Genomic DNA, 20,185 nt, shown 5'->3' on the forward strand with positions numbered 1-20,185 from the left:
CATGTGTTGTATATCTGTGAATGGGTTCCATTTCCAGAATGTATTACTTATCCGGGAATGTGTGGAATACCCTGGATTGTGCTTTATAGCCAGGAATGTGTTCAATAGCTGGGATGTGTTGGTTGTACTTGCAATCACCTGTATTGGCAAATATAATGTCTGGTGGAATTTTGGCTGAGGTGAAGTCAAGCAGTGGCGGTAGGTGCCTCTATTCAGATAAAAACAGCTAAACAAGGTTATTTTGTACAAACTCTGAAATCTAATTTACCCACAATACATTAACGCACAGTCTGCACCTGATCTGGGTACTCATTTAAATAGTGTCAAGGGACCATATGCAGCTCCAGCTGAAAGAATAACAGGATCAATAGACATGATCACTTCATTATTGTGAAGCAGCAGCTGTATCAGGCCACACTCTCACACAAAATTCATGCAGTTTGCATCATTAAATCAGACTGGAAAATATAAAATAAAAAGAGTTTGCATGTTAAAGATGCAATCCTCAGATTAACTTACAGCAAAGTTTATAAGTGGGAATTATCAAATTTAGCTGAACACCTGTCCTGCTCTCTAAACCACCCTCGTACATGTTGTTTTTGTAGAGGAGACCTTGGACAGTCAGACAGGCAACAGAACAGAGTGCACTTAATCTTCAAAAGATATAAACATTCAGTGTCAGTTTGTTCAAATATTCTCTGGTTTCAATTGCGCATTAAATCTAAAAATGACTCATTTCAGGAGCAAATTTAGGGATCTTAACTCTCAAGTCTCCACAAACATTTCATTTCACTTTCTCCATTATAAATGGAGCACAGGGACCAGGAGAAGGCAGGCAGGTCAGTGAGGACAGAATCTTCAATCCTCTCACTGTTTCCTGTAGTTGCAGGCGCTTTACAACACTCATTATAGCCATCAGTGAATGCACAGGGAAGCTGCCTGGAGGGCAACATTCGCAGCAAAGTGGCGAGATGTATCAACCACTCTACTTGTCAGTTTTTCAATTTAGGATTATTTTGAGAGGGATTGCAGCAGTAGAGACCACGATGGACAAGACTGGCCAGGGTCTGTGGCCGGAGATTAAATGGGTGGGTAGGATTCAGGAGAGGGTGGAGTGTTTTGTGGGTTGTGGTGATTAAATTGGTGAGTCACGGTGACTACAACGAGGATTATGACATTGCCCACAGCATGACCCAGGCTCCAACCTTGACGAAAAGCAAGGTATCGCAGTTGCTGGAATAAAAACAGGAAAACGCTGGAAAAAACTAAGCCAACCTGCTGAGTTTCTCCGGCCCTTTCTGTTTGATTTCGGAACTTGGCATCTGTTGGAACCTGGGTCTGGTTATACTAAAGGGGGGCTTTTTTTGTGGGGTGCCTTTAAATCTCAGGGCAATGATACTCTGGGGTGGCCACAATGGGGTGAAAAAGGAATTCTGCCCCTCACAGATAGGGCAACCCCCAATATGATTGGCTGGTAGCTGAGTAGCCCCAGTAGTGCCACAAATAAGTAGTAGCCAGTACTGCGGCTGCAAGCAGACCCTATGGAGAAAGCACAGAGATTGCAGACTTCAAGGTCTGTCCACAGACTTCAGGGAGGTACAGCAAGATCCCAGAAAAGGAGTAGAAAGGCTGGGGGGAGGGGGTTTATGATTTAGAGAGGGTCAGCAAGGTGAGGCACAAGTGGGTGGTTATTATTTTGGGAGCGGTACCCTCCTTGGGCACCAGGAATGCCCCTTCACAAATGGAGGCACAGCCGTTTTGGTAAGATGTGCTATGCTGGGTGCCTCCTGTGCATTATTGCAAAGAAGGTGGAATGAGTTCAAGTAGCCATTAATCTGACATTAATCAAACAGGCTCCACAGAGCTGGAGGCAGGCAGACTGGCACGGCCAACACCTTGCCCCTTTCAGTAACATGGGGCCAGGTGGCCAGGAGGGCAAAGAGCTGACCACATCCCCTATTTTACTAGACCCCAGCCTTCACATTGGCCAGTGAAGGGCCATAAAATTACCCTGCTATCTGTCAGAGGCTTCTTTCATCCAATCACTCAGGCCCTTTAGATGATCCTGTTTGTACAGGATGCCAATGGGAACTACACTCGCAGTTTAGAAGCACCAATCATTTCATTCTTATCGACTTTCATGTTATCAATTTTTCCTAAGGCATCATCCAGGTCTCTGTAATCCCCTCAATCCCTTTATTCTTCCTGGTTCTTCACATTCCTCTCATTCTGGCTTCTCGAGCATCCCAATTTTAATCATGTCACCATTGTTGGCCACATAGTCAGCAATTAACCGTGAAAATTTTCAGTGCCTGAACATCAGCAGTCCACTTAGGAAAAGAGTTCCGAGATTCACAACTATTTCAGGGAAGAGGTTTCAGCTTGTCTCAAACGTAAATGATCAACTCCTTACATTGAGACTCGGTCAACCAGTTGAAGACTCTAGCATCTACCTTGTCACTCCCTCTCAGAATGGTACACCTTTCAACAAGGTTTCCTCAGAGTCTTCTAAACTCCAATTTACTCAATCTCTCAACACCACCCACCACCCACACACCGTGCTAAACTGTAACTGCGCTCACACAATTCAATTCCTATCTTGTTGCTCTCAAACTCAATCTTGACACAGTACAGTTGAAATGACAGAGTCTTTAGGAAAAGTTGAAATTCACAGACAGCTGTTACACCTCAGAATGGCCTCATCATGGAAACTATTGTCAAATACACACGTTTCCCATGTTGGAAATCTAGCTTCCTTTTCTATGAAATTCGTGGCAAAATTGGCTCTTAAATTGGTCCAGGAAATGTTGGTCTCTGCTCTATGTTTGGAGTTGGATATTTAGCAAGTCCGTTTATTTATTCTTTTTCCAAAACAGATTCATGGAGCTAAATAAAACGCAATTTTGCATTTATAGAGTGCCAGAGGTAAACATTAGTTTTTCTTGTATAAACTCAAAGTGGGAATTCTTGTAGCATTTTTGTTGAGCTGCTTTTTGTGTCCACCAACAACTCTCAGTGTGTTGTCTCGTCCTTTCCAATCAGGGAGTGACACTCATAATCTCTGTCAAACTGCTCAAAGATCTGCTCCACTAGTTCACATGTTGCAAGCTTTCTATAAGGTGGGAGGATCATTAATATCACATCAGGAGGAGTGAACACATGCTTCAGAAGTAAATGCGATCCTTTCTGTTGATATAAAGTCCTTCAGGATCACAAAGGTTCTGACAAGAATTTACTTCAAACACAGGAACAGCCGCAATGCTTTTGGCTGTGGATTTCTCACCATAGGGGACTTTTCAACAAGATGTGAAAACATTCTGTGTGTGGTATGGAATTACAATGTTTCTTTCACCTAAGCTTTCCAATTCTCACTGAGTACGTTTGAAAATAAAATTTCTCTCCTGTCGAGTCTCTAAAATGGAAGGCATTACATTTGCCATATAAACCTCAGCTTCTGTGGCGCCAGTTAAATGAAGGGACCTTTATCTTTGGGCTCTGTTGAATGAATAACTTGTGATCACAGCACAAGTGACACAAACTTCTGCTGCCATACAGTCAATCATTTGCTCTTTCGCCAGACTCCCTCTTCCCTTTTGATATCACCTTCAGTTCCAAATTGTTTCACCAGTACAAGGGGCGCACTGAGAGACTCGTAACACGTGTCAATTCTCAGGGCTGCTGTGGGTTGAACTGGAACCATGGCCTTCCTGCGCACTGAACTTGCCAGTTGAAGGGACTCATTTAGCTAAAGCCACCCTGAGGGTGACTAGATTATACACAGTTGGAATCTGTCATATGGACGACACCAGTAACCCGATCAAATCACACCCTCACATTCAACACAATCCTAAACAGCTGCTTTCTGGCCCCTGGTCTTCCTCATCTTGAGCAGCACTGACTCCTGTTGGGGTAGAGCAATACAGGCATCCACTTACTGTTGGGCTGCATAATACAGGCACCCTGTTTCTGTTGGGGTACAGTACAAAAGGCACAATCTTCCATTTAGGATGCAATATAATTAGCATTCATCTCTCTGCTGAGCATAAATTGTTCTCCAGAACCTCTGGCAATACAGCGAGAACACAGCGGATGACTGAGGCCGTGAGATTCTTGCCAATCCACACACCTGGACAGTCAGGTACACGTCACAACAGAATGTATTCAACAGCGTTCAGGAGCATGAACCTGGGCTACATTCCCCCTTCCTTATTCTATCTCGTGATCTCACTGCCATAGCAAATGGCTCTCAAATCTGAACATCAACAGAGGTGAAGCCTCTGACCCTGGAGATCAGCTTCACCTGCAGGGTACCTATTTTCTCCAAAATATTCATAAAATTCACAGCGTTTTATAAATTATCTTTAAATCTCACATTTTGTAATATATGGCATTATTTAAAACTCCTTGAACATCATTGGGTAGGGTTTGCTTGACCGAAGAGTCTGTTTCCACACTGTATGACTATGATTTTCAGATGTAACATAGTGTAAACAGTATGATCGAAAGGAGGTGGGGGAAGCTGGGAGAAAACTGAGCCCCTCGGCTCTTGAAGGGAAGTGGATGTTGGAAGGATGTATGTGTTAGTATGATTGGGAAATGAGCACTCAGACCTGAGGCCCAAACTTACTCCTCGGGGAAAGAGGACAAAGGATGGAAAAAAATGTCTCTCAGCCATCGCTCACCCGATGTGGAGTTTGGAATTCCAGCTGGGAATGTATCCATCACCCAGGAGTTTGACAACTATGTTATCCCACTGGGGGAACAATCAACAGATGGGGAATTCTATAAACTTGTGGAACATCTAATTGAGAAAAATCCCAGAAATAGGGTTAAAAAAATCAATAGGATGTTCCCTCCCATTTCACGAACAAATTCCCAAATAGTGGTCAGACATATTCTTATATTTCCTCAGGTTATGGAGTGGAAAGACAGGGGAAGAGAGAGAGAAAGATAGTCAGTGAATCAGGGACCAAGGCAGACAGAGAGATAGAGAGAGTCAGTGAATGAGAGAGCAAGACAGACAGAAAGAGAGAGAGTAAGAGAGTGAATGGTGGAAAGAACACGAGCTGGTCAGAAAAGGAAATAGAGAGATAGAGAGAGCAAATATTGTACAAAATATAAATTGAGAGGCAGTTCTAGGATTGAATTGTGAGCCCAGTCACGATGTTCTTGGCTGGGCTATTTTCAGTGCCCTGGCTAACAGGCTATATTTTAACATGTTCAAAATGATAGTGCTGAGGACTGATAATAGCGAGTAATTTGTGGGGAGTTAGTTCTTGGAGACAGTCAGACAGTTCATCCAGACTTGTAAGAATAATTCTCCACAGATTAACTAGCAAGCTTGAGCCATGCAGGAATTAAATCCCCTTGAACCTCCCCAGAACAGCAAGAACTTACAGGCAGTCAGTATGAGGCAGAAGCTCTGTCAGTGTCAGCTAGACCAAGGCAGCACTGTGATCGGTACAAGTAAGGTTTTTGGCGGTGAGCAGGAAAGTGGAGGGTCAGCCGAAGAGGTGCTGTATTCCGCAACTGCCCGAACTTCAGGAGAGAGCTTCTGATTTGTGGAAACTCAGTGGGAAACACAAGTTCCCGCAGGCTGATGGGCTACATCTACTGGGCAGTACGGGTCAGCAAGTTGTCTGGGGTCATCAGAGGTCAGTGGTCGTCTTGGCGGTCAATGCCTGGATACGTGTAGCATTGCAATTCTTGCAGTAGATGTGTCCATCCAGGGGGTAACATCCTTGATTGTCTCCATCTGACAGGAGAATACTGCAATCCTGGAATAAAATCAAAATGGTATGAAAGATCAGGATGGGGGAAGGATCAGTTTCTTCTTCACAATAAATTAATCAGTGGAAGAAAGAGGGAGAGGGGCAGGATATTTGCAGCATATGGAGTTCCTTAGTCAGCGCTTTTTCAATGCCATAACAACTTCCATCTTGAAGGATATGCGGTGCAGATACATAGGTACACCACTATCTGCAAGTTCCCCTGCAATCCACACTCCATCCTGACTGGGAAATATTGTTTACAGTTCCTTTAGCGTTTCTGGGTCAGCATCCTGGAACTCCTCTCCTTAAAGGCATTGTGGGTCTACCTCCAGCATATGGACTGCAGTGGTTCAAGAAGGCAGCTCACCACCACCTTCTCAAGGGCAACTAGTGATGAGTAATAAATGCTGGCCAGCTACTGACACACACATCACATATATAAATTTTTAAAGAAGTGACCCATCCAAATGATTAAGGTGGGATCAGTGTGGGCATGGAGATGGTTGTTCATGTAACAATCTGATGAGGAAGTCCCACCCAATTGATCCCGTTTAGGACAAAGTTACTCTTTGAGCCTTGGGCACAGTGAGGTCCTGCTAAACTTCATAGTGTACTGGGAGAGCAGGGCTGGGAACATTAATACCATCACCATGACCAGCACCTGATGTGGGAAAGTCACCAAGGTGACTGATTGGGATTCCTACTGTGTTTAAAAAAAATACAAATTCCACGGGGTTCTACACTTCCATAATTAAAAGAATTGATGTGACAGATACAGTTATTTCATCAGGTGGGTTAGCATTAATCTTAAAATTAGAGCCAGGTGTTCAGAAGCACTTCTTCACAGGAATGATTGTGGAAACCTGAAACTGTCTCCTCCAATCAACTGAGGTTTCTGGATTTTCTCCATATTGTGATATTTCACTTTTTTATTGGGTACAGATGAACAGGGATGTGGAGTAAAGGCAGATAATTGGGCTTCACTCACAGTCCTGCCAGCATTGGACTGCATGGGGAAACAGTTTTGAGGGGACAGATGGTTTCTTCAGTTTCCTATTTTCAATGTATCATTAAAATAAGAAAAATACCTTGCATTTTCATTGTGTCCTTCACTCTCTCAGAAAATCTCAAGCTGTTTCAAAGCACAAAGTTCTTTTGACATGCAGTCACTGATGTAAGAAACCATTCAACACAATATTTCTGTAGATACTGATTTGTTCAACTACACCCTCACCTTAAGCTTTTTTGTCCTAGTCTCCCAAAAATGTATTCTCGCTCTCACCCTGTACTCTTTGGCCTCCTGATTCCTTCCATCCCCTCACTGAAGGTGACCACGAGTATTTGCAACCTCTAACCCCAAGATGAGTATCTGATTATAAATCACTAAGGCTGATTATTTCCACCTCTGCACATTGTCTCACATTGCTCCTGTTTCAGCTCATCCATGCCTTCAATACCTCCAGACCCAACTGTTCCAATGCACTCCAGGCTGGTTTCCCAGATTCTATCCTCCGTAAACTTCAGATCATCCAAATTCTGCAGCCAGCATTTAAAGCCTCAATGAGTCTCATTGCCCTATCACCTTCTGTTCTCACTGATCTACACATGGTCCTGGTCAAGCAAATCTTGATATCAACATTCTCATCAATCGCTATTTGTGTAACCTCCTACAGCCCCACAACCCTCTGAGACCTCTTTGTTCCTCTGGTACAGGGCTCTTCTTCAACCTCAATGTTAACTGCTCCATCATTGATGACAGTGCCTCCATTGAAGTACCCAAACTTTTGCATTCTCTTCTGAAACCTCTTCAGTTGTGTATATATCTTCCATCCTTCCAAAAGACCCTTAAAATTTACCTCTTAGACCAAACCTGAGCAATCTGCCCAAATATTATCTGGATGGTAGTCAAGACTTACTTTATAAACTCTAGGAGAAAAGTTCTGAAGCAAAAGGTGTTATATAAATGCAAAATGCCATGTCTGCTTAAACACAGATACCAATTTGTGAGCAGCAAACTCCCATGAAAAACAGGATAGTGACCACATCTGTCCTGCAAGTGTTGACTGAGGGTGAAATATCAGGCAGAACTCCCCATGCTCTTTGAGGAAGTGCCTGAGAGACTCTTCAAAGCACCTGAGGCATCAGAAGGAGCAAACATGAAATGAAACTCAAAGTTCTGCATTTCAGACGTCTCAGCACTCCCTCAGTATTGACTTTGTGACAGTGCAACACTTGCTCAGTACCAGCCTTCTGACAGTGAAGCACTCCCTCAGTTATAGACTCTCTGACAGAGCAGCACTCCCTCAGTACTGACCTTCTGACTGACCCTCAGGCATGCAGCACTCCCTCAGTACTGACCCTCTGACTGACTCTCAGACATGCAGCACTCCCTCAGTACTGACCCTCCAAAGTGCAACACTCCCTCAGTACTGACCCTCTGACTGACTCTCAGGCATGCAGCACTCCCTCAATACTGACCCTCTGACTGACTCTCAGGCATGCAGCACTCCCTTAGTACTGACCCTCTAACTGACTCTCAGACATGCAGCACTCCCTCAGTACTGACCCGTTGTTAGTGCAATGTGCCTCAGTACTAGCCACTAGAGTTTGGAACTCTATGGGAGAAAGCTGCTCACTAACTCACAGCTGACCCTGGTAACTTAGCATTGATGTAATATGACACAGAGCTGATTTTGCTGGTGTTGATGGCACCCTCTGTGGCTAAGTGATTGGATGTAATCTTACCTCACAGCGGTAGCATTGCACATGGAAATCACGGTCAAGAGCCACAATGCGCACCGTCTCCTCCTGGCCTTCAGCTGGCATGATGGCCTCATTGCAGACAGAGCACCTTGGGGCAAACTTCCTGCAGGAGCAGAGGCAAGAATCAGTGTGAACAAGGAGGAGGATGAGGTCATTCAGTTCCCTGTATCTACTCTGCCATTCAATAAGAACATGGCTGATCTTATCATGACCTCAAATTCAAGCTTCCATCTATCCCTGATAAGTGTTTGCCCCTTTCTCTGATGGATAGTCTTAAATAACTTGGCTGCCTTATGGACTGGATAGGAGTAAGACCTGGGCTGTCCCCCATCAAAGATTAAACCCAAGGTGAAAGCTGCAGAAACCTATTAGTGTCACAGGCAGAGCTTTTGTGAAATATCAGAACCCTATCACTGACAAACTAAATGAAAATGCACAATGTGAGGCAATAAAATTATGACTCAGCAGCTTAGTAACTGTCCCTCAGTGAGAGTCAGCACGTTCAGGAACTGTCCCCCAGTGAGAGTCAGCACCTTCAGAAACTGTATCCGACTGAGAGTCAGCACCTTCAGGAACTGTATCCCAGTGAGAGTCAGCACCTTCAGGAACTGTCCCCCAGTGAGAGTCGGCACCTTCAGAAACTGTATCCGACTGAGAGTCAGCACCTTCAGGAACTGTATCCCAGTGAGAGTCAGTACCTTCAGGAACTGTATCCCAATGAGAGTCAGCACCTTCAAGAACTATATCCCAATGAGAGTTGAACCTTCAGTAACTGTACCTCAGTGAGAGTCAGTACCTTCAGGAACTTTTAGAATATTGTATGCAATTCTGGTGTCCCTGCTATAGGAAACTTGAAAGGTTTCAGAAAAGATTTACAAAGACATTACTGGGATTGGAGGGTTTGAGCTGTAAGGAGAGGCTGAGTAGACTGGGGCTTTTCTCAATGCAGCTTGAGAGACTAAGGGCTGACCTTATCGAGATTTATAAAATCATGAGAGACATGGATAGGATGAATAGCCAAGATCTTTTTCCCAGCATAGTGGAGTCCAAAACTAGAGGGCCTAGAGGGTTTAAGATGAGATGGGAAAGATTTAAAAGAAACCTGTGGGACAACTTCTTCACACAGCGGTTGTTGCATGTATGGAATGAGCTGCCAGAGGAGGTGGTGGAGGTAGGTACAATTACAACATTTAGAAGGCATCTGAATTGGGTATATGAATAGGAAGGGTTTAGAGGGAAATGGGTCAAATGCTGGCAAATGGGACTAGATTGATTTAGGATATGTTGCCAGCATGGGCAAGTTGGACCAAAGGGTCTGCTTCCATGCTGTATGACTATTATTATATCCCAGTGAGTCTCTCCAATGTTTTTGGTTAATGAATTCGAATAAATTATTCATAACCAGAAGTATTCAGTCCTTTAAATCAGAATTATCCATTTTAAAAGGCCCACGAACAGTCTTGAGGACAGAAGCTTCGACCATGCTCCTCCTCTTCATACTGTACGACTGCAAGACCATAAAGTGGGATTGAAGTGCACATAGAACTAGAGGTGCTGCTGGTTCTCACTTTTTTTAATTACGAAAATATACTTTATTCATAAAAAAAATTCTTTGTATACATATATTGACACTAAAGCAGTTTGGTTCTGCACAATTGCATATCTTGCAAACAAACAAAACGTTGAACTTTGACTCTATCCCAAAAAAAACCCAAAGACCTCTCTTATGCAATACTAATATTTACATATATTTGAGGCACTAGAAGGATCTGATAACTGAACAGACCCATATTTAACTTCAGCAGAAGGACGTCAGACAGTGGACTTTCTGCACTGAGCCTCGGCGGCAGCTGCCCCAAGCTTTAGTGTGTCCTTCAGCACGTAGTCCCGGACCCTGCAATGTGCCAGTCTGCAACACTCGGTCAGGGTGAACTCCTTGTTCTGGAAGATCAACAAGGTTAGGGCAGACCAAAGAGCATCTTTCACCGAGTTGATGGTCTTCCAGGCACAGCTGATGTTTGTCTCAGTGTGCGTCCTGGGGGACTGACCCTGGAGCGCAGAGTCCCACATCATGGAGCTGCTCAGGACAAACCTTGACAAAACCCACTGTATCTTCCTCCAGACTTCCTTTGTAAAGGCACATTCCAGAAGGTGATGTGTCACAGTCTCAATCCCCCTGCAGCCACTTCGAGGGCAGAGTGCGGTGGCGCAGGCTGCCCAGGCACACATATAAAATCTCACAGGTAGTGCCTTTCTCACCACCAGCCAAACAATGTTTTGGTGCTTGTTGGAAAGATCTGGTAATGAGGCATTCTGTGAAATGACTCTGACAGTCTGCTCAGGGAACCACGCGACAGCATCCACCCTCTCCTTTTCCCTCAGGGTCTCGAGGACGCTTTGTGCTGACCACTTCCTGAAGGACTTGTGGTTAAAGGTGTTTTTCTTTGCAAATTTCTCTACATAGGACAAGTGATACAGAATAGTCCAACTATTTGGAGCGTTCTGTGGCAGTGAGGCCAGTTTGATCCTTCCCAACACTGGGGACAGGTAGAACCTCAATACATAGTGACACTTGGTGTTTGCATACCCAGGGTCTACGCACAGCTTGATGCAGCTGAACACAAAGGTGACCATCAGGATGACGGCAACGTTGGGTACGTTCTTCCCCTCCTTATCCAGTGGTTCCCACACTTCAACCTTCTCCAATACACAGACTCATCCAGAGTGTGGAGTTCCCAGGTGTCCTGGGGGTCCGTGAATGGACTCAAACAATAAGGTTCAACTGACACATGCAACACATTCTACACTTGAATCCCACTGTTGACATCATGGGGCATAATTCATTCAAAAACTAATTGAATTATTGATTATACTATCAGTTAAATCAGTACTTAAGGACTCTTTCCACTATTTGGATATTAATCTGTTAGTGACACATAGTTTGTGGTACATACTTGTGGAAGTCCTCAATGCAGTGAATCTGATTGGATGCATCAACAGTGAAGGGGATCCCATCAAGGCTGCGGTGGCACATGACACAGGTGAAGCATTGTGGGTGATAAGCCTTGCCTGTTGCCCGCAAGATTCGCTCCATAATTGGCTTGGAACAAACGCTGCACTTTTCCAGGGTGTTCTGTGTCAGAGAGAGAATGAATTAGCAGAGAGCTTAGATATTGAGAACAGACGATGGTCTACTCCTTTCCCTATCTGCAAGTCTCAGTGAATGTGATGATTTAAGTTTTAGTAAATTCAAATTTTCATGAACTGTCAGTTCTGGAAGTGAGACTTGAGTAGGGGCAGCCTTAATATCACAAAACATCAAAGTTTGTGCTTATTAAATAAAAACAGAAAATGTTGAAAACACTCAGCAGGTTGTACAGCATCTAAATAGAAAGAAACAGAGTTAACATTTTGTGTTATGATCATTTATCAAATTGGGAACAGTCCAGGATGTAACCGCTTATAAACAAGTAAAAAGCAGGGGAAGGTGGAAAAGAACAAAAAGGAAGCCATGTGATAAGGTAAAAATGAGAGAGATGAAATGAAATGAAGCAGCGATGATACAGGCCAAAGGGAGTGGTAACAGGACAAATACAGAAACAAAAGATATGTCCAAAGTGGGTGTGAATGATGAGTTGGTGAACATCTGTCATCAAAAGGATGGGAGGAGAAAGCAAAGGTAAAATTGAGAGACTGCAATGAGGAAGGAGCCAAAACAGGTGAGGATACTGGGTTGAGAGTAGTGGCCAGGTGGGTATGGGCATGGCCAAGTTTAACATATTCAGTTCATGAACTCAGTGTCAAGTCTAAAAGCTGTAAGATGCTGAATCAAAAACAAAGGGGCTGATTGTTGAATTTACATTCAGCTTTGCTACTGTCAGTCAAGGATAGAAAAGTCAGAGCAAGATGGAAAATTAAAATGACAGATGATTGGATGTTCAAGGTCATGATCATGGGCTGAATCAAATCTGAAAACGAGTCTGCCAAATGTACAGCTGATCACTTTAGGAATAGCAAAAAATAGTAGACAATAAAACCTGATAACACTGTTCCGTTAAACTTTCACTGACCTTGACATTTCACACAGTATCTCGATCTATCCCTCAACTGCCTATCTCACATGGCCTGACAGTAAAACAAAGCAGAAATCTGCAGGAGGAGACTTCTACTCATTGTTGATTCTATTTTTGTTTCAATTAAAATTACCAGAAAGCATTGATGAGGGTAATGCTGTAGATGTGGTACGCATGAACTTTCAAAGGCATTTAATACATTGCCACACAACTTGTGAACAAAGGTATATCTTTTGAAATAAAAGGGACAGAAGCAACATGCATATGACACCAGCTGAGCATTAGGAAACAGAGTGTTCTTGGATGTTTTCCAATGGGAGGAAGGTTGGTAGTGGAATTCTTCAGAGGTCAGTATTGGGACTATATGACCATGATATCATTTGAGTTGAATTCTGCTTTTCTTTGAATGACATTTTATTGTTCTTTTTTTTACAGCAGATGAGTTAACCCTCCATTCCCCATCTGGAAATCTCATCAAGGCATGCACAGCAAGGTCTTATGGAATAATTAATGAAAATGGTACATTCAAGTTAAAAAAAACATGATTGTGGCAGCATCAACTTTTGACTTGGATAGCTCCTTTGCAGCAGAGATCCAGCTTGCAAAGCTGAAAACTCAACAAAGCATAAGTCAGAATTGCCCATGTCATGTATTCCATTCAATGCATGAGGACCATTTAGACAATGCAGCAAATAGAAAAAAGATATTTAGCCCCTCAGACCTGCCTACCAGTTCATTAGCTCATGGTCAATCCATTACTGAATATCACCTGCCTGCCTTTGCTCTATATTAATAAGATACACTGACCCACTTGGTCCTGGTCTCTCTCCCTTGGCACAGTGCAGATGCCAATGTCAAGTGAATTTACATATGAACATTCACAAACATTTCGACAGAAGGCAAACTTCAATCTGATGATCAAACAGCATTTGTTGGCAAGAGACCAAGTTTCAGTTGGATTGCGAAGTTTGGGGGGTGGGGTAGATGGTCAGAGAGTATTGGCCAGCACTGTGTCACATTATTGTACAAGTACTTTTAATTGAAACCACTGTAAACAACTAAATTTAAAAGTGGCCAATTAGACAACAGCTGCAACAAATCTCTAAATATGGTCAATGTAGCTTCTCGTGTCCAAATCCAAATCAAAGTTTGTATTTGAAAGCTCCTGTAAGGTTTGTTTTTTTGGCTGTCCGCACTATCTGCATCAATTTCTCTGAAGATAGTGTGACCTTCAGCAGGAGGGTATGATTACATTAAGACAAGTTAGACAGCGATTGCAAAAATAACTTTAACATATAACAAGAGAGATTACAGTTTGCGTCATCTTCAATCCTTTTACACATATTTGAACACCTTTTTCAGAAACTGCAACTTCTTACTTTTGGGCAAACTTCTGGTCAGCTGGAAGGCCTATTGTCTCCAACCCTCACATCCTCTTCAAGTTGTACTGCTGATGGTCCAGGATGAAGTAGATTGGATCTCAAATTTAATCCAACATCATGCCGATTCTGCCAGTGATGCCACTTTAGGCAAATTATTTTATTAACTGCAATCTATGTTTGCATTCTCTGCTTGAGTTAACAGAGAGTGAGTACATTACCAGTTAGCTACTAGTGAACCTATTATGTCCACACTGACTCTATGTAAATGGACGGAATGCATTGTAAACAGTTTGTAAAAATTGGGATAAAAACAGACTCTTCTCTTCACAGGTGCTGTCTGACTTGTTAAATATCTCGAGGATTTTCTGTTTATATTTCAGATTTCTAGCATCTGCATTATTGGCGTCACAGTTGGGAATTTGGTGACAGGAGCATTCTGTCATGATTGGAGGGTGAGTGTATTTCAAACCAGAATTAGTTTAACATTTCAAATCAGTTAGAACTTTAAAACTGTAAAGGAAACTTCAAGCCCAGTCAAGGGTTGTGGCACTTTGGCAGAAAAAATAGCATAGATGAATATTATTTAAATGGAGAAAGTCTGCAAAATGTTACAAAACAGAGGAATTTGTCAGACCCCGTGCATACCTCACAAAAAGCTAAGCAGGAGAGGGAAGGCAAATGCGTTATTGGCCTTCATTTCAAAAGGCAATGGAGTATAAAAATAGGGAGGTGTTGCCAAAACCATACAAGGCACTGGTCAGATCACAGCTGGGTCCCTGATCTAAGGAAAGATTTATTGGCATTGGAAGCAGTCCAGAGAAGGTTCACTAGGTCGATATCAGGTATGATCTTATGAGGGAAAAGTGTGTACAGCAGCATTATGCTCATTGGAATTTAGAAGAATTAGAGGTGACCTTATTGAAACATCCATAATTTTTAGAGGACTCGACAGGATAGATGTGGAAAGGTTGGAGAGTCTAGGACCAGAGGGTTATCTCAGAATAGGATGGTGAATCTGTGGAATTTTTTATGCAAAGGGCAGTTCAGACTGAGTCATTTAGTATTTTGAAGGCTGAGATAAATTTTTAATCAATAAGGGAATCAAAGGGTACAGAGAAAAGGCAGGAAAATGGAGTTTAAGATTATTGGGTCATCCATGATCTCACTGAATGGTGGAGCAGACTCAATGTCCTGAATGGCCTACTTCTGCTCCTACATCTTGTGGTCTGCTGCCCAGGGGAACAGAGCGGATGGTGGGGGGGTGGTCTGGATATCACTCGAAAAGCTTGCATGACATATGTCTCTGACTGCATCCAACCCACATTGAGGAACTTAATGATGCTCAGCCCCAATGCCCTCGAAGTGTTGAGATGGCTCAGGCATGTGGAACATCCCTGTCTGAACAACCCTCCAATTTGCTTGGAATTTTTCATTGGCATAAGACTCCGAAACATCCCTCAGGGACCTCAGCCACCACCTGAGTTGTCTCTCAGAAATCACCCCTCCCCACAACACCCATTCTGGTCTGCACAGAAGGATTTCCTATTTTGACTGCTTTTTCAAAACCCTCCATCCTTCCTCACTTTCAGCAGCTGTCCAACACACTGTGGCATTACCTCCTGCTGTCCAGAGGAGGCAGTGTACCCCAGCTGATGACTCTGTGTGCAACATCCTTCTGTTTTTCATCACAGTGGCACTGTTCCATTCAATTGATGCCTGGTTGCCTGCATTTCTCTGTGGCCTTAAATGTGGGCATGGGGTAGTTTCATATTATATTTGTGTGTGTGTGTGTGTGCGCGCGTGTGAGAGAGAGAGATGTTGCAGCATTGCTTCCAATATCTGAAGGGGTTTGTCCTCAATTTCTGTTTGCACTTTATCTTCAACTTCAGCGATGAGCAATAAACATTGGCCAAGCCAGCAAACCATGAATGAATTAAAAAAAAGTTATATCTAATCCATGTGCAAATTGAGGTGACAAAAGCAGTGGATAGGGACTGTATCGATTTCCAGAAGACAACAGCACAGGAATACTGTTATTTGCAAGTTCCCTTCCAAGCCACTCACCAACTTGGCTTAGAAATATATCACCATTCCTGCAGTGTTGCTGGGTCAAAATCCTGGAATTCTCTCTTTAATAGCATTGTGGATCTACCTACAGCACATGGACTTCAGTGGTGCATGGCAGTTTGCTACCTTCGACTTTTTGTGCAGTATCCCTGGCTGCACAAACTGGAGTGCTGGGTTTCAGAGTTCACGTTGTGACTAGAATCATTGACATGCATCGGTGAGGTAGAGGGCTACATGGAAAGCAAGTTCAGAGAAGTGGTCACACCACAAGTCGGGGAAAGCAGACAGATAGAAAATGAGTGACTGGTTGGCAGTCCAAGAGACACAGGCAAGAATTGCAGGACTCCCCAGAGGTCCCGCTCACGAACCAGCTTCCTGTTGTGGATACTGGGGAGTGCAATGGATCCTTGAAGGAGTGCAACAAAAGCTAAACCTGTGATATGATGGGTATCCCAGCTGGATAGGAGGGGAGGAAGAAAAGTGGGTGGGCAGTACTGATAGGGATTTCTTTAGTGAGGGAACAGATTGGCATTTCTGAGGAGGTCAACATGACTCCAGGATGGTGTGTTATCTTTCCTGGAGCAAGGGTCAAGGATGTCACAGAACAACAATAGGATATTCTTTTGGAGGGAGGCAAACAACTAGAAGTTCTGGTTGACATTAATACTAACAACATACGTGGGAAGGGAGATGTGGTCCTGCAATTGGAACGTAGGGAGCTGCACAGAAAAATGAGTAAGAAGTACTTTTGAACTCATAATACTTGAATTACTCACAGTGCCGTGTTTAAGTGAGTACAGAAACAGGCTATCTTCAAGGAGAACATAGCTTGAATACAGGCAAAGTATATTCTCACAAATGGGAGAAGTAGGGCAAACAAATTCAGGGATGGGAGGTGAAAAAGTAAATAGGAGAAGCAAAGAGGGATTATGAAAAAAGACTTGCCAACATAATGGGGAATCACAATGTTTTCTATCAGTAGTAAAAAGACGGTACAAGGAGAGAGACTGATTAGGATCAAAAAGTAGATTTTTCTCAAGGAGGCAAGTGGCATGGCTAAGAATGAATACCTTGCATCTGTCTTTATCCACGAGACATATGCTGTCAAAACTCAGTCACAAGAAGGGGTTAAAATTGATAACGAGGAGATATTGGATAAGCTGTTGATGATTAAATTTGATAAGATACTGGGGCCAGATGAGATACATCCAAGGATATTAAAGGAAGTGACAGTAGAAATTGCAGAGGCACTAGCAAAAATCTTTCCATTTCACCTAGATTTGGGATTTGTGTCAGAGGTTTGGAACACTGCCCTGTTCAAAAAGGTTGTGAGGATAGGCCCATCAATTGCAGACTTTAGTGCTGGATCCCATTGCTGACCCATGAGAAACTGCACTTCAAATCTTCATCCATATCCAAAAAATTGCACTCTGTTCCCTATCCTTCAGCCAATTTTGTATCCACATTAGCACTGTTCTTTTACTTCATTATGTTTCACTTTCATTACATGTCTGCTAAGAGGCACCTTATTTATATGCCTCTTGGAAGTCCATGTACACCAAACTTACGTTAATCCCCTTTGCTGCCTGTTTAAAAAACTCCAGCTAATTGGTTAGGCATAGTTTTCCCTTAACAAGTCCATTCAATCTCAAATAACTATTTCTAGAAGTTTCCCAGCACTAAAGTCTACAATTGTTGGGGCTATCTGATATATACATGATCTAGATCTTTTTGTGTAGGGGACAAATTTCAAAGTTTGCAGATGACACAAACTTTGAAATAATTGTAAACCATGAGGAAGACAGTGCAGGACTTCAAAAAGGACATTGACATGTTGGTGGAGTGTAAAGTGATACATTTTTGTAGAAGGAATATGGAGAGACAGTACAAAATAAAGTGTACTATTCCAAAGCACATATAAGAACAGAAAAACCTGGGTGTCTATGCGCATAAGTCACTAAGGTGGCAGGACAGGTAGAGAGAGCTGTTAATAGACTGTAGGCCTTCTAGGCTTCACTAATATGGGTATAGAGTGTAAGAGCAAGGAGATTAAGCTGAACTTCTAAAGGGTTACCATGTGTTACCACGTAGCCTGCCATTACACACCCCCTGCTGTTGGTCACTAACAGTCCCCATTAACAACTATTCACCCTCCCAGCCTGATCGTTAGCAACTCCTTTGTCTGTCCAACTGTCTTTCTCTCTCTTCGGGCTCTATCCTATCGTTTACTCCCTACTCCACCCACCTCCCTATTTTCTGCATATAAACTGATGTTTTCCCGGCCACCATCAGTTCTGAGGAAGGGTCACCGGACCTGAAACGTTAACTCTGTTTTCTCCTTCACAGATGCTGCCAGACCTGCTGAACTTTTCCAGCAACTTTGTTTTTGTTCCTGATTTACAGCATCCGCAGTTCTTTTGGTTTTTATTCTCTAAAGGGTTAGATTTCATTTGGAGTTATGTGCACAGTTCTGGGCACCACACTATATAAAGGTTGTGAATGTACTGGAGAGATTGCAGAACGGAATTATGAAAACAGTTCTAGGGATGAGAAACTTCAGTTATGAGGGAAGATTGGAGAAGTTGGAGCTGTTTGGCTTAGAGGAGATGAAGGCTGATGGGAAAGTCATACTAGAAACATAGCCTGTACACACCTGACTACAGAGCATATACACTGAGTTCACACCAACTACATATTCAATCTACACTTTTGAGTAGCTGAACTCAATCAAGGGTCAAGGTTTGATTTCCTTGTTTTTGCTGTATAATCACAAATTCATTTGACAACCAGATAAACTGCCCTGAATAGAGGCTAGGACATCAGCCAGAGCTCCTGTTCCTGATCATTGTCTAGTGACTTCCGGGTTAGAGAGGACGGAAATCTGCCAGGGCTCCTGCTCCTGATCCTGATCACTGGCTAGTGAACCCTGGTCAGATAGAGGGAAAATCAGCCAGGGTTACTCTTCCTGATCTCTATGACCACTGGGTAAGAGAAAGATAGAGAGTAGAAATCAGCTAGCCTTCCTGCTCCTGATCACTATACAATGAACCCTGGGTTAGAAATGGAATGTAAAAAGGAATCTGGTTTTCAACTGATGCATTTGTCTGGCTTCTCTGAATGGGTTAACAAGCTTGTGAGAAAAGTTACCCATCCTCTATAACACAGCTCCTGCCCAAAGGGCAATCTCTTTATTTTATTGCAAATCTCAGTGTGAAGGAGACTGTTGGCTGTAATCTATGCACAGGGAAAGGGTGAGTGAGGAGCACCTCCCAAACTCCTCCCGTCAACTCAAATTACCTAGATATCAACTTAGTTTTTTTTAAATTCTGCTACTAGAGGAGAGTCGAGTGAAATTCTGGCTGAATAATTTCAGATGTGGAATTGGCATGGAGCAATGAGTAATGTATAATTATAAGCGTAAGGCATCATTACTGGAAAGTACGCTGAATCCACCTGGGTGTGTTAAACCCTCCCATCAGATAAAGGATCAATGACAATTGAGGTCAATGAGTACAAGAACAGCACTTGAGGCTGTTGACAAGTTCAGGGAGGGGCGGGCATGGTTGAAGGAGAAAGGGAGGGAGCTGATGGGATTGGGAAGGAGGGGATAGGAAGGAGGGGATAGGAGGGTGGGGAGGTCAGGTGAGGAGAGTATTGTTTTGAAGAAAAATAAATTTTTAAGAGGGGATTTGAGGAAACATTTTTTTCACCTAGAGAGTGATGTGTATCTAGAACTCACTGCTGAAAAAAAGAGGGTCATAGAGATAAACATTTAAGTATTTAGATGAACACTTGAAACATCATAACGTACAAGGTCATGTTGCAAGTGCTGGAAAATGGGACCAGAGTAGACAGGTGATTGACAATCAGTACAGACATGATGGGCTGAAGGGTCTCTTTTGGTGCGGCAAAATCTCTATTACTCCAAATTGATTGTCAAATAATAGATCAAAGTAAATCTACAAACAGTTGAGAAATGCAGGCACCTGCCTGCACAAAACTGACGGACACCAATTATACCCCAGCTTTCAATGCCCTTACACAACCTGCACTCTAACTGATAAGGCCCTCCCTACAATCTATACCCCAGCTGGTAATATCTTCTCATACTCACAACTGCACTCTTATG

At 43.0% G+C, this 20,185-nt stretch overlaps 1 protein-coding gene and 1 long non-coding RNA gene across 7 annotated transcripts in view; one reads left to right on the top strand and one right to left on the bottom strand.

The window, feature by feature from the left end:
- Positions 1–20,185, top strand: part of LOC109915896 — a 57,999-nt gene that overhangs the window by 18,482 nt on the left and 19,332 nt on the right. For 3 of the 4 annotated variants that reach the window (XR_007263579.1, XR_007263578.1, XR_007263577.1), the window contains exons 3-4: positions 13,043–13,126; positions 14,370–14,441. This is a non-coding gene — a long non-coding RNA (uncharacterized LOC109915896). Of the gene's footprint in view, positions 1–13,042; positions 13,127–13,969; positions 14,317–14,369; positions 14,442–20,185 lie in introns of those variants that run through there. The other variant, XR_002258668.2, reaches the window with a different exon arrangement.
- LOC109915894 (lipoma-preferred partner homolog) overlaps positions 1–20,185 on the bottom strand; it is a 344,491-nt gene that overhangs the window by 5,802 nt on the left and 318,504 nt on the right. For all 3 annotated transcript variants that reach the window (XM_048604817.1, XM_048604816.1, XM_048604818.1), the window contains 3 exons: positions 11,489–11,667; positions 8,517–8,637; positions 1–5,777 (listed from right to left, as the gene is read on the bottom strand). The exon at positions 1–5,777 is cut by the window's left edge and continues 5,802 nt beyond it. In XM_048604817.1, the coding sequence (XP_048460774.1) occupies positions 5,649–5,777; positions 8,517–8,637; positions 11,489–11,667 (429 nt within the window). In that variant the 3' untranslated portion in view covers positions 1–5,648. The remainder of the gene's footprint in view (positions 5,778–8,516; positions 8,638–11,488; positions 11,668–20,185) is intronic.

Source organism: Rhincodon typus, chromosome 13 (genome assembly GCF_021869965.1).
Source record: "Rhincodon typus isolate 14 chromosome 13, sRhiTyp1.1, whole genome shotgun sequence".
Lineage (NCBI taxonomy): Eukaryota > Metazoa > Chordata > Chondrichthyes > Orectolobiformes > Rhincodontidae > Rhincodon > Rhincodon typus.